The sequence below is a fragment of the Salmo salar genome, chromosome ssa02 (assembly GCF_905237065.1).
Source record: "Salmo salar chromosome ssa02, Ssal_v3.1, whole genome shotgun sequence".
NCBI lineage: Eukaryota > Metazoa > Chordata > Actinopteri > Salmoniformes > Salmonidae > Salmo > Salmo salar.
In genome coordinates this window covers 1,143,011-1,156,095 of record NC_059443.1, presented here as the reverse complement: position 1 = coordinate 1,156,095, position 13,085 = coordinate 1,143,011, and the positions used below count along the sequence as shown (strand labels likewise).

General features: G+C 40.9%; 1 protein-coding gene across 1 annotated transcript in view; it reads right to left on the bottom strand.

The window, feature by feature from the left end:
- Nucleotides 1–13,085, bottom strand: part of LOC106592657 (CUB and sushi domain-containing protein 3) — a 500,234-nt gene that overhangs the window by 70,449 nt on the left and 416,700 nt on the right. The window contains 1 exon segment of the mRNA XM_045696358.1: nt 7,423–7,602. Within this exon segment, the coding sequence (XP_045552314.1) occupies nt 7,423–7,602 (180 nt within the window).

The window sequence follows — 13,085 nt, the reverse complement described above, 5'->3', positions numbered from 1 at the left end:
TATCGTTAAAATGGTGTAAAATAGTCGTATGGTTGAAAATGTTTAATTATTACATTTTTGAGGTTTTTGTATTTCGCGCCACGCTGTTCCACTGGCTGTTGAATAGAGTGGGACGGTGAGATATTACTACCATAGACACGTAGATTTTTCTAAATTCCAGTAGTGCAACCAGGGAGACAGTGAGACATTTAGTTATTATTTGGAAACAACCAGTATTTAACACTGACTGTTATGAGAAAGAGCGACTGACAGATAGAAGGAAGGGCAGACGGAGAAGTCCTCCCCCGCACTGCTGAAACCTTGAGGGTTGGGGAGTAGCAGGATGAAAGGAGGGGGGCCAGGAGGAGAAGATAGGAAGAGAATTTGGTCCGCTTAGCTTTAGGATATTAATTCATGGAGAGACTATCGGCTCCATTGGTTTTAAATATATATATATATATATATATATATGAAAAAAGTTAGGAGGAGAGGCAGGTATTTAGTTTTGATTTTAAGTTTATGTTTGGTAAATTCGCTAAGAGGAGATATGATAATTTTGTTGAAAGTAGTTGTTACCCGAACTAAAAGGGGAATGAAAGCTTAGTTGGTTTCAGGAACTAAGGTGTTAGACACTGAACCATTGCCCAGACACTATTCTGCACAGCAGGCCGAAATAGTAGCACTGACTAGAGCCGGAGAGATAAGAAAGGAGAGAAAAGTTACTATTTACACAGACAAGCACATAGGCATTTAAAACCATACAAAGCAGCACAGATACATCTTAAAGAAGATAAGACACTTGACAGAGAATTGTTACAGGATAGCCAAGAACGAATGCCCCAGGAAGAATTGGACATGTGGAAAATGAAAGGGGCAATCCTATAAGATAAGGTCTGACATAAGGATAATTTACTAATCTTACCAAAGACATTGTTTAGATATGCAGCAATATTGATACATGGGCTGAGCAGGTGATAGAACAGGTTAGGAAACACTGCAGGTTAGGAAAGAGTGGTGGCCTAGAGGATAACTACTTAATGGCCTAGAGGATAACTACTTAATGGCCTAGAGGGTAACTACTTAATGGCCTAGAGGATAACTACTTAATGGCCTAGAGGATAACTACTTAATAACTACTTAATGGCCTAGAGGATAACTACTTAATGGCCTAGAGGATAACTACTAAATGGCCTAGAGGATAACTACTTAATGGCCTAGAGGGTAACTACTTAATGGCCTAGAGGATAACTACTTAATGGCCTAGAGGATAACTACTTAATGGCCTAGAGGATAACTACTTAATGGCCTAGAGGATAACTACTTAATGGCCTAGAGGATAACTACTTAATGGCCTAGAGGATAACTACTTAATGGCCTAGAGGATAACTACTTAATGGCCTAGAGGATAACTACTTAATGGCCTAGAGGATAACTACTTAATAACTACTTAATGGTCTAGAGGATAACTACTTAATGGCCTAGAGGATAACTACTTAATAACTACTTAATGGTCTAGAGGATAACTACTTAATGGCCTAGAGGATAACTACTTAATAACTACTTAATGGCCTAGAGGATAACTACTTAATAACTACTTAATGGTCTAGAGGATAACTACTTAATAACTACTTAATGGTCTAGAGGATAACTACTTAATGGTCTAGAGGATAACTACTTAATGGTCTAGAGGATAACTACTTAATGGCCTAGATGATAACTACTTAATGGCCTAGAGGATAACTACTTAATGGTCTAGAGGATAACTACTTAATGGTCTAGAGGATAACTACTTAATGGTCTAGAGGATAACTACTTAATGGCCTAGAGGATAACTACTTAATGGCCTAGAGGATAACTACTTAATGGCCTAGAGGATAACTACTTAATGGTCTAGAGGATAACTACTTAATGGCCTAGAGGATAACTACTTAATAACTACTTAATGGCCTAGAGGATAACTACTTAATGGCCTAGAGGATAACTACTAAATGGCCTAGAGGATAACTACTTAATGGCCTAGAGGGTAACTACTTAATGGCCTAGAGGATAACTACTTAATGGCCTAGAGGATAACTACTTAATGGCCTAGAGGATAACTACTTAATGGCCTAGAGGATAACTACTTAATGGCCTAGAGGATAACTACTTAATGGCCTAGAGGATAACTACTTAATGGCCTAGAGGATAACTACTTAATGGCCTAGAGGATAACTACTTAATGGCCTAGAGGATAACTACTTAATAACTACTTAATGGTCTAGAGGATAACTACTTAATGGCCTAGAGGATAACTACTTAATAACTACTTAATGGTCTAGAGGATAACTACTTAATGGCCTAGAGGATAACTACTTAATAACTACTTAATGGCCTAGAGGATAACTACTTAATAACTACTTAATGGTCTAGAGGATAACTACTTAATAACTACTTAATGGTCTAGAGGATAACTACTTAATGGTCTAGAGGATAACTACTTAATGGTCTAGAGGATAACTACTTAATGGCCTAGATGATAACTACTTAATGGCCTAGAGGATAACTACTTAATGGTCTAGAGGATAACTACTTAATGGTCTAGAGGATAACTACTTAATGGCCTAGAGGATAACTACTTAATGGCCTAGAGGATAACTACTTAATGGTCTAGAGGATAACTACTTAATGGCCTAGAGGATAACTACTTAATGGCCTAGAGGATAACTACTTAATGGCCTAGAGGATAACTACTTAATGGCCTAGAGGATAACTACTTAATGGCCTAGAGGATAACTACTTAATGGTCTAGAGGATAACTACTTAATGGCCTAGAGGATAACTACTTAATGGCCTAGAGGATAACTACTTAATGGCCTAGAGGATAACTACTTAATGGCCTAGAGGATAACTACTTAATGGCCTAGAGGATAACTACTTAATGGCCTAGAGGATAACTACTTAATGGCCTAGAGGATAACTACTTAATGGCCTAGAGGATAACTACTTAATGGCCTAGAGGATAACTACTTAATGGCCTAGAGGATAACTACTTAATGGCCTAGAGGATAACTACTTAATGGCCTAGAGGATAACTACTTAATGGTCTAGAGGATAACTACTTAATGGCCTAGAGGATAACTACTTAATGGTCTAGAGGATAACTACTTAATGGCCTAGAGGATAACTACTTAATGGCCTAGAGGATAACTACTTAATGGTCTAGAGGATAACTACTTAATGGCCTAGAGGATAACTACTTAATAACTACTTAATGGCCTAGAGGATAACTACTTAATGGCCTAGAGGATAACTACTTAATGGCCTAGAGGATAACTACTTAATGTCCTAGAGGATAACTACTTAATGGCCTAGAGGATAACTACTTAATGGCCTAGAGGATAACTACTTAATGGTCTAGAGGATAACTACTTAATGGCCTAGAGGATAACTACTTAATAACTACTTAATGGCCTAGAGGATAACTACTTAATGGCCTAGAGGATAACTACTTAATGTCCTAGAGGATAACTACTTAATGGCCTAGAGGATAACTACTTAATGGCCTAGAGGATAACTACTTAATGGTCTAGAGGATAACTACTTAATGTCCTAGAGGGTAACTACTTAATGTCCTAGAGGATAACTACTTAATGGCCTAGAGGATAACTACTTAATGGCACAGAGGATAACTACTTAAAAACAAAAAAAATGGTAGAATATCCATTCCAACATTTGGAAATGGACCTTATTGAACTATTCCGATGTGAGGGGAAGAAGGGGTGTTTAACAATAATAGATAAGTATAGCAAATAGTAGAAGCGTTCCCAACTTACTTGGTGGACATGATTATGGTAGCTAAAATATTAGGTCAAGATATTATCCCTAGAGTTGGTTTACTAGGATCTATCTCTTTAAATAATGGATGACATTTTAGCTAATCAGGTAGAGCCTATAGAATGCCAGAGTTAGGGAGAATAGAACAAGCAGACATAGAAGTTGAAGAAATACTAGCAGAGCACATGAGAAGACTGTTTGTTGACCAAACCCGTATGTCCAAGATTTTGTGTCCAACAGGTGAATTACAGGAGAAGGTGATTCACTCAATCCAACCAGGAGACTGGGTGTGGATCCAGTCCCTGAGGAGAAAAGACTGGAAGCAGCCCCGTTGGGAAGGCCCATACCAGGTTCTGTTAAACCATTGCCTTTGCCATTAGAAAAGCTGAGAGAGTCACTTGGGTCCACGTTATCCACTGCAAGAAGGTATGTACACTTATGAGCACTGCTGATCACACACAGAGTTAGGAGAAGAACCGAGTACCAACAGGGTCCGGGGGTTACCTCCTTAACGAAGATTTCCTATCCCGACCGTTCATCACTGTGTGTGCTCCTAGAGGTGTGAGTATGGGGTGGTACCTAGCAGAGAGACTAAGGGCAGGAGAGGGTTGGCGGTTTTTGGGAAGAGTAGAGACTCTGAGCTGCATCGTAGTCTTGGTAACCTTTCTGATACATTCAGATCCACCACCTTCCGGTACTAATTATACGACACTGTTGTCATTCATAAGAATGAAAAGATAAACTATATAATACACTGATGAGTGACGTACAGAATAAGGAGCCAAAGAAGATCAAGATGTAGAATTTAAGGTAAACATTAAACAATTCCCTAGGAAAGCAAATAACTTTACAGGGATTGGGTTGGCCAGATTGAAGTACTCAGCCAACCCACCTCGGTTCACCTTAAATTCCTGATGAGTACCAGTGTTATAGATACAAGAATGGCACCGAGAACTTAGATGATTTTAATGGCTATAATGCAATCGTTAATGTGACTGACTTAGGTTTAGAAGTACAGGAGAAAATTCTTAACCTCACAGCACCTATAACTGATGTAGGGTGGGCTATTACCAGCAAAGGACGCATACGACAGAAATTACCACAAAGGGTGGTTAGGAACTTGCGCCCTGGGGTTATTGGTCCAACCAGTTCGAGTTAGTCATCAGAGGCCAGTTATAAGAGGCTAAAGTAGGCACAGGAGGAGTTTTGATCAGGATGGGAGTAGCTTTGTCTAGATGGATGCTATTGGCATCCTCAGGGAAGTTACAGATTAATACAAAGCTATGAATCAAATATGTGAAGGCTTTAACACTACATTATTTTGGTGGTTGACAATAAATAAAAATGTGGATGGGATTAATGACATCTTTTATATTCAACAGATTCATGAATGAAACCGGTGATGCAGTAAAGAGGTTCTCTGACCAATTATCCGCCACCTCCCTCATGACCTGGTAAAATAGACTGACTCTCGATATGTTATTGGCAGAAGAGGGCAGTGTAGGTAGAATGATTAGGTTCAGCGCTACACGTACATTCCTGATAACACATCCCATGTTTGGGAAATGGAAAAGTGTTGTAAGAACTGTTATTATGGGCTGCTTTCACCTGTATGAGTGTGTTGATATTGTGTGATTGATGAGTATATGCCAAGTATGAAAGGTTCAATCACCAGAACTCTAGAGAGATCGATGACGCAGCAGACGGTGAGATATGGACCCATTCCGAGCTCCGATCAGTGGGAGGACGAACACGGGCCTCCAGGCCAGGAAGATGGCTCCGTTTCTTTTAACCATGAGGAGCCAATGTTTGATGAAACCATTTTCAACGTTTAGATTGACTGTTCCTTTAATGATAATTATGATGAAAATCCTGTAAACGAAGTGTCATAATTGGAAATAGGCCCAGGACAGTCATTGATGAGTATCGGGTGTATATACATGTATTGGTTTGGCTAATCCTTGTATCACAATTATGTTTCCATATAGCATTTGATAATCAATGTGTATTATTAGTCATTTAAGGGTGGAATGATAAGAGAATTATCTAATAAAGGTAAATGAATCAATAATCCATTATTAATTAGTAGTTATGTAGCATGGATAATGAATAAATAATGTACTGAACGTTAGTCCCATAAGGTCTAGTAGAGGCCCGGGACAAAATGTGTGTGTGTGTGTGTGTTTTAGTGGGCCTAAGATAACGACAAGTAGACTGTGCTTGACCCGACAGCTGAGGAACTTGGATTCATTTAGAGGAGAAAGGGAGTGACCCTCAAGGTTTCCTAATCTCGGGGGGAAAGGAACAGACAGCGCTGGATAGTGATTAACAGTGGTGGGAAGTCAAGGGAGAGATACTGTTCACCTACTGTTTGTGTGTATGTGTGTGCGTAGGTTATCTACTGTTGGTGTGGAGGTGTGTGCGTAAGCGGAGAGAGAGGATAAAATGAACATCTTTGTTAATGTTGGGCAGAACGTTCTCTGAATAAACCGTACGAACCTTTTGCAGAAAGCTGAGTCCTTGCCTAATTATTAAACCATTGTCTTACAAACCTTGGGAATTAGTCAAAGCTTATTGATTGTTCATTATTATCATTGGGATAGAAAAATTCCTATGACACAGAGTAACGTTGAATGTTCATCTAAGCAGAACAGAAGAGGAGCCAGGCGTATGATTCTGACATTACAACACTGTAGCTGATAATCATGTGTGATATAGACTAGAGCTTCTTCACTCATCACTGTCATCATCTAGGGCCTGACGCACAGTTGAGATAACGATACAACTTGGACTTTCTCCTAAAATCACTCATTGACATCACAGGGAGACTTGAGTAAAGGGTCTGTTGACACTGCTTGTGGAAGGAAGATATTTCATTGGTTTTAGCTGACAGAATAATTGATTAGAACAAGGGTAGCAAAATTCTGGTAACTTTTGCCAAAATTCCCCGTTTTTCAAGTAATCCTGGTTGAAAGAATCCTGGAATTACGAGGGAATATGTAGGAAATCCAGGAATCCTCAAACCAGGATTTCTTGGAAACCAGGAAATTTGGGGAAAGTTAACGGAATTTTGCTAACTACATCTAATAAAATGGCTTTGTGACATATTTTCTTTCCTGTAATCTGAACGGGCCCCTATCATCATCATCACCACCACCATCATCATCACCCTCATCTTCATCATCATCACCTTCATCACCACCACCATCACCCTCATCTTCATCACCACCCTCATCATCACCACCACCATCATCATCACCACCACCATCACCATCATCATCACCACCATCATCATCATCCCCACCACCATCCTCATCATCACCCTCATCATCAACACCATCCTCATCATCACCCTCATCTTCATCACCACCATCCTCATCATCACCCTCATCTTCACCACCACCACCACCATCATCATCCCCACCACCATCTTCATCATCACCCTCATCTTCATCATTACCATCACCATCATCATCACCCTCATCTTCATCATCATCACCCTCATCTTCATCATTACCATCACCATCATCATCACTATCATCATCACCCTCGCCTTCATCATCATCACCATCATCATCACCCTCATCTTCATCATCATCATCTTCACACCACCATCATCAGATGTTGTACCTTTGCAGATGGGTGTGATGGCGCTCCAGGTGCCATTGTGGGTACAGGTGCGAGTTGTGGCCCCGCCTGCCTCTATCAGGTAGCCAGGCTGGCACATGAAGGTGATGTTCTGGCCCACAGTGAAGTCCTCTCCAAACCTCAGACCATTAGCAGGAACACCTGGGTCTACACAGCTGATCACTGGTGAGACAATACAGAGACAGACAGGGAGAGTGATCAACATTACATCAACATCTTGAAAGATCAGTGTTTGTGTTATAGCCTGGTCCCAGATCAGTGGTTGTGTTATAGCCTGGTCCCAGATCAGTGGTTGTGTTATAGCCTGGTCCCAGATCAGTGTTTGTGTTATAGCCTGGTCCCAGATCAGTGGTTGTCATGAATACATTAAGATAAGCTGGTTACATAGTGAACAGATCTGTGACCTGATGGTAGCAGCACATCAATAAAACACAGACTGATAATATAGCTGCTGTAGCAGCACATCAATAAAACACAGACTGATAATATAGCTGCTGTAGCAGCACATCAATAAAACACAGACCAGTAAATGTTTAACTGAACATTAATTAGATAAAGTGCATGAAAAGACATTGAAGTAATGTGACCTAGGCTCAGTAAAGTCTTTGTTAAAGTACATTGTAAAAAAAAAAAACATATTTTTACGGTAACTTACTGGCAGCCAGTTACCAGTAAGTTACTGTAAAAAAAGATACAGTATGTTACCATAAATTCCAAATAAACTTTTGTTCAGCAGAACATTACTGTATAGTTTATTTGGAATTTACGGTAAAATACTGTACCAGTGTAGTCTTGCGTTCTAAGAACTCAGACCCTGGGGGACAAGACAAAACCTTTATCGACATGTCATACGACGTCATCACATATCCCACATACAGTAAGATGTCACACAGTATCTCAAATTCTGGTAACTGTTGCCAAAATACAGTTTGAGGAGATGATGTCATACAGTCAGAGGAGATGATGTCATACACCATTATTATTATTATTATTATTATTATTTTGTCATTTAGCAGAGGCTCTTATCCAGAGCAACTTACAGTAGTGGATACATACATTTCATACATTTTTTTTTTTTTTTGTACTGGCCACCCGTGGGAATCGAACCCACAACCCTGGCGTTGCACACACCATGCTGGCGTTGCAAACACCATGCTCTACCAACTGAGCCACAGGGAAGACTGTTTGTAAAAACGAACCATATTTAGTCATTTAGGAGACACTCTTATCCAGAGCGACTAAAAGTTAGTGCATTCATCTCAGCTAGGTGGGACAACCACATATCACTGACATAGAAAGTACATTTCTCCTCCATAAAGTAGCTAACAGTAGAGCCAGAGCTTGGAAGGAGGTGTGGGGGGGTCAAGTGCTGGTTGAGGATTGGATTTATTTTATTATTACTAAACCAATTTCATTCGGTGGCCGGGGGTGGAGGTGAGGAGGAGGGTTATATAAGATACTGTTTGAAGAGGTAGGGTTTCAGATGTTTTGAGCAGGGTCTCTGCTGTCCTAGGTTCAGGGAAGCTGGCTCCACCGTTGGGGTGCCAGGACAGAGAAGAGCTGCCCTCCCGTAGGGGTGGGAGGGCCAAGACACCTGAGGTGGCAGTGAGATGTCATACCGTCAGAGGAGACAGAATATATCAAATCAAACTTTATAAGCCGAATACAAGTGTAGACTTTACCGTGAAATGCTGACTTACAAGCCCTTAACTAACAGTGCAGTTCAAGAAGAGTTAAGAAAATATTTACCAAATAAACTAAATATTTTTTGAAAGTAACACAATAACATAACAATAACATGGCTATATACAGGGGGTACCGGTACCGAGTCAATGTGCCGGGGTACAGGTTAGAGGTCATTTGTACATGTAGGTAGGGGTGAAGTGACTATGCATAGATAATAAACAGCGAGAAGCAGCAGTGTACAAAACAAGGGGGGGTCAATGTAAATAGTCTGGGTGGCCATTTGATTAATTGTTCAGCAGTCTTATGGCTTGGTGGTAGAAGCTGTTAAGGAGCCTTTTGGTCCTAGAATCCGGTACTGCTTGCCATGCGGAAGCAGAGAGAACAGTCTATGACTTGGCTGACTGGAGTCTCTGACTATTTTATGGGCTTTCCTCTGACACCGCCTATTATATAGGTCCTGGACGGCAGGAAGCTTGGCCCCAGTGATGTACTGGGCCGTACGCACTTCCCTCTGTAGCGCCTTACGGCCAGATGCCGACCAATTGGGACCAAATATTAAACTTAACATTAATTTATTTATTACAATCTTTAGGGGTGTCAATCATTTTGACCCATAACTTTTAGAGATTGTTTTTACATTTCTTGTTAAATAAAATCTCTTCCTCTGAGAAAGTGTATTAGTATAAAACAATTTAATTTCCACCCCCAAAAATTCTTATGCAATATAGCTCAGTATTTAAAATATATATTTTAAACAGTCATTATTGCTCATCTTTATCAAGGGTGCCAATAATTTCGGACCCCCACTGTATACGCCGACTCTGACTACCGTTGTCGACATGCCATAACATGTCATATACAATCCGAGGTAGATTTCTCTGTGTCTGCTTCGAGTTGTCGTGTGGTCCTGAAAGACACTTCTATAGGCCTGAATAGAAGATCGTGAACGGTCAGGAAACGGCAAAACGAAGCATTTTATCACAACAGAATAGCCGCAGCAGTACATCCTTAAAACACGGTTTTAGTTTCTACCAACTGTTGATTAAACTTTAAACAAATATAACATCTCAAACAAGATCAGAAGTAAATTCCAACCAGTAATACGAAAGCTAGGCTCAGTCTTACGTTCACCTTAGGGGCAAGGTTAATGTAAAAGTATCTCTGATTCACTCTGCCCGTCAGCCAGTCAGGACAATCTTCCCAAAATGACACCCTATTTCCTATGTAGTGCACTGCTTTTGACCAGGGCCCATAGGGTTATGGTGGAGACATACATAGGGAATAGGGTTCCGTTTGGGACACAGCCATTGTAATGTAGAGAGAGCTGTGGGATGCTGAGTTCATCTGTTCAACAATAGAACGGAGCTTTTCATTGGAGCCTCAGTAACTATGCTGTATCTCAGGGTTCCACAACTGGTGGGCCGCGGGTCGAATTTGGCCCGGGTGATTGTATTTGGCGGCCAATGTTTTCTGAGCCAAAAAAACAGACAAACAATTTGTGGTCGATTTGCAGTCTACTAATTATTCATAATGATGTTCCGGCCCCCTGACCATCCGCTCTAAAAAAATTGTCTGAATCGAGAGAGACAGAGAGAGGAAAGAGAGAGAGAGAGAGAGGAAAGAGAGACAGAGAGAGGAAAGAGAGAGAGAGAGAGAGAGAGAGGAAAGAGAGATACAGAGAGAGGAAAGAGAGATACAGAGAGAGGAAAGAGATACAGAGAGGAGAGAGAGACAGAGAGGAGAGAGAGAGGAAAGAGAGAGAGAGAGAGAGAGAGGAAAGAGAGACAGAGACAGAGAGAGGAAAGAGATACAGAGAGAGGAAAGAGAGAGAGAGAGAGAGAGGAAAGAGAGATACAGAGAGAGGAAAGAGAGACAGAGAGGAAAGAGAGACAGAGAGAGGAAAGAGAGAGACAGAGAGAGGAAAGAGAGAGACAGAGAGAGGAAAGAGAGAGACAGAGAGAGGAAAGAGAGAGACAGAGAGAGGAAAGAGAGAGACAGAGAGGAAAGAGAGAGACAGAGAGGAAAGAGAGAGACAGAGAGGAAAGAGAGAGACAGAGAGGAAAGAGAGAGACAGAGAGGAAAGAGAGAGACAGAGAGGAAAGAGAGAGACAGAGAGAGGAAAGAGAGACAGAGAGGAAAGAGAGAGACAGAGAGAGGAAAGAGAGAGACAGAGAGGAAAGAGAGACAGAGAGGAAAGAGAGAGACAGAGAGAGGAAAGAGAGAGACAGAGAGAGGAAAGAGAGACAGAGAGGAAAGAGAGAGACAGAGAGAGGAAAGAGAGAGACAGAGAGAGGAAAGAGAGAGACAGAGAGGAAAGAGAGAGACAGAGAGAGGAAAGAGAGAGACAGAGAGAGGAAAGAGAGAGACAGAGAGAGGAAAGAGAGACAGAGAGGAAAGAGAGAGACAGAGAGAGGAAAGAGAGAGACAGAGAGGAAAGAGAGAGACAGAGAGGAAAGAGAGAGACAGAGAGAGGAAAGAGAGAGACAGAGAGAGGAAAGAGAGAGACAGAGAGAGGAAAGAGAGACAGAGAGGAAAGAGAGAGAGACAGAGAGGAAAGAGAGACAGAGAGGAAAGAGAGAGACAGAGAGAGGAAAGAGAGAGACAGAGAGAGGAAAGAGAGAGACAGAGAGAGGAAAGAGAGACAGAGAGGAAAGAGAGAGACAGAGAGAGGAAAGAGAGAGACAGAGAGGAAAGAGAGAGACAGAGAGGAAAGAGAGAGACAGAGAGGAAAGAGAGAGACAGAGAGGAAAGAGAGAGACAGAGAGGAAAGAGAGAGACAGAGAGGAAAGAGAGAGACAGAGAGGAAAGAGAGAGACAGAGAGGAAAGAGAGAGACAGAGAGGAAAGAGAGACAGAGAGAGAGACAGAGAGAGGAAAGAGAGACAGAGAGAGGAAAGAGAGAGACAGAGAGGAGAGAGAGAGAGAGAGGAAAGAGAGACAGAGAGACAGAGAGGAGAGAGAGGAAAGAGAGAGACAGAGAGAGGAAAGAGAGACAGAAAGGAAAGTGAGAGACAGAGAGACAGAGAGAGAGAGAGACAGAGAGACAGACAGAGAGACAAAGAGAGAGACAAAGGGAGAGACAGAGAGAGAGACAAAGAGAGATAGAAAGGGAGACAAAGAGAGATAGAAAGGGAGACAAAGAGAGCGAAAGATACACTGACAGAGAGAGGACACATTGGCAGGAAGCTGCTACAGATTTATACCAACCAGTAAACACATGATTGGTGGGGAGAGAGAGGACAAGAGGAACCATGGAACAATCGATAAATCATCCAATGCTATGTGTCTCTGGCCAAATGGTCTAGCTAGCTCCTAACAATAATACCATCACAACAGGTTCAGACTACTGTATATTAACAGGTATGGTAACTAACAGTTTCAGACTGCTGTATATTAACAGGTATGGTAACTAACAGATTCAGACTACTGTATATTAACAGGTATGGTAACTAACAGATTCAGACTACTGTATATTAACAGGTATGGTAACTAACAGATTCAGACTACTGTATATTAACAGGTATGGTAACTAACAGATTCAGACTACTGTATATTAACAGGTATGGTAACTAACAGGTTCAGACTACTGTATATTAACAGGTATGGTAACTAACAGATTCAGACTACTGTATATTAACAGGTATGGTGACTAACAGATTCAGACTACTGTATATTAACAGGTATGGTAACTAACAGATTCAGACTACTGTATATTAACAGGTATGGTAACTAACAGGTTCAGACTACTGTATATTAACAGGTATGGTAACTAACAGATTCAGACTACTGTATATTAACAGGTATGGTAACTAACAGATTCAGACTACTGTATATTAACAGGTATGGTAACTAACAGATTCAGACTACTGTATATTAACAGGTATGGTAACTAACAGATTCAGACTACTGTATATTAACAGGTATGGTAACTAACAGATTCAGACTACTGTATATTAACAG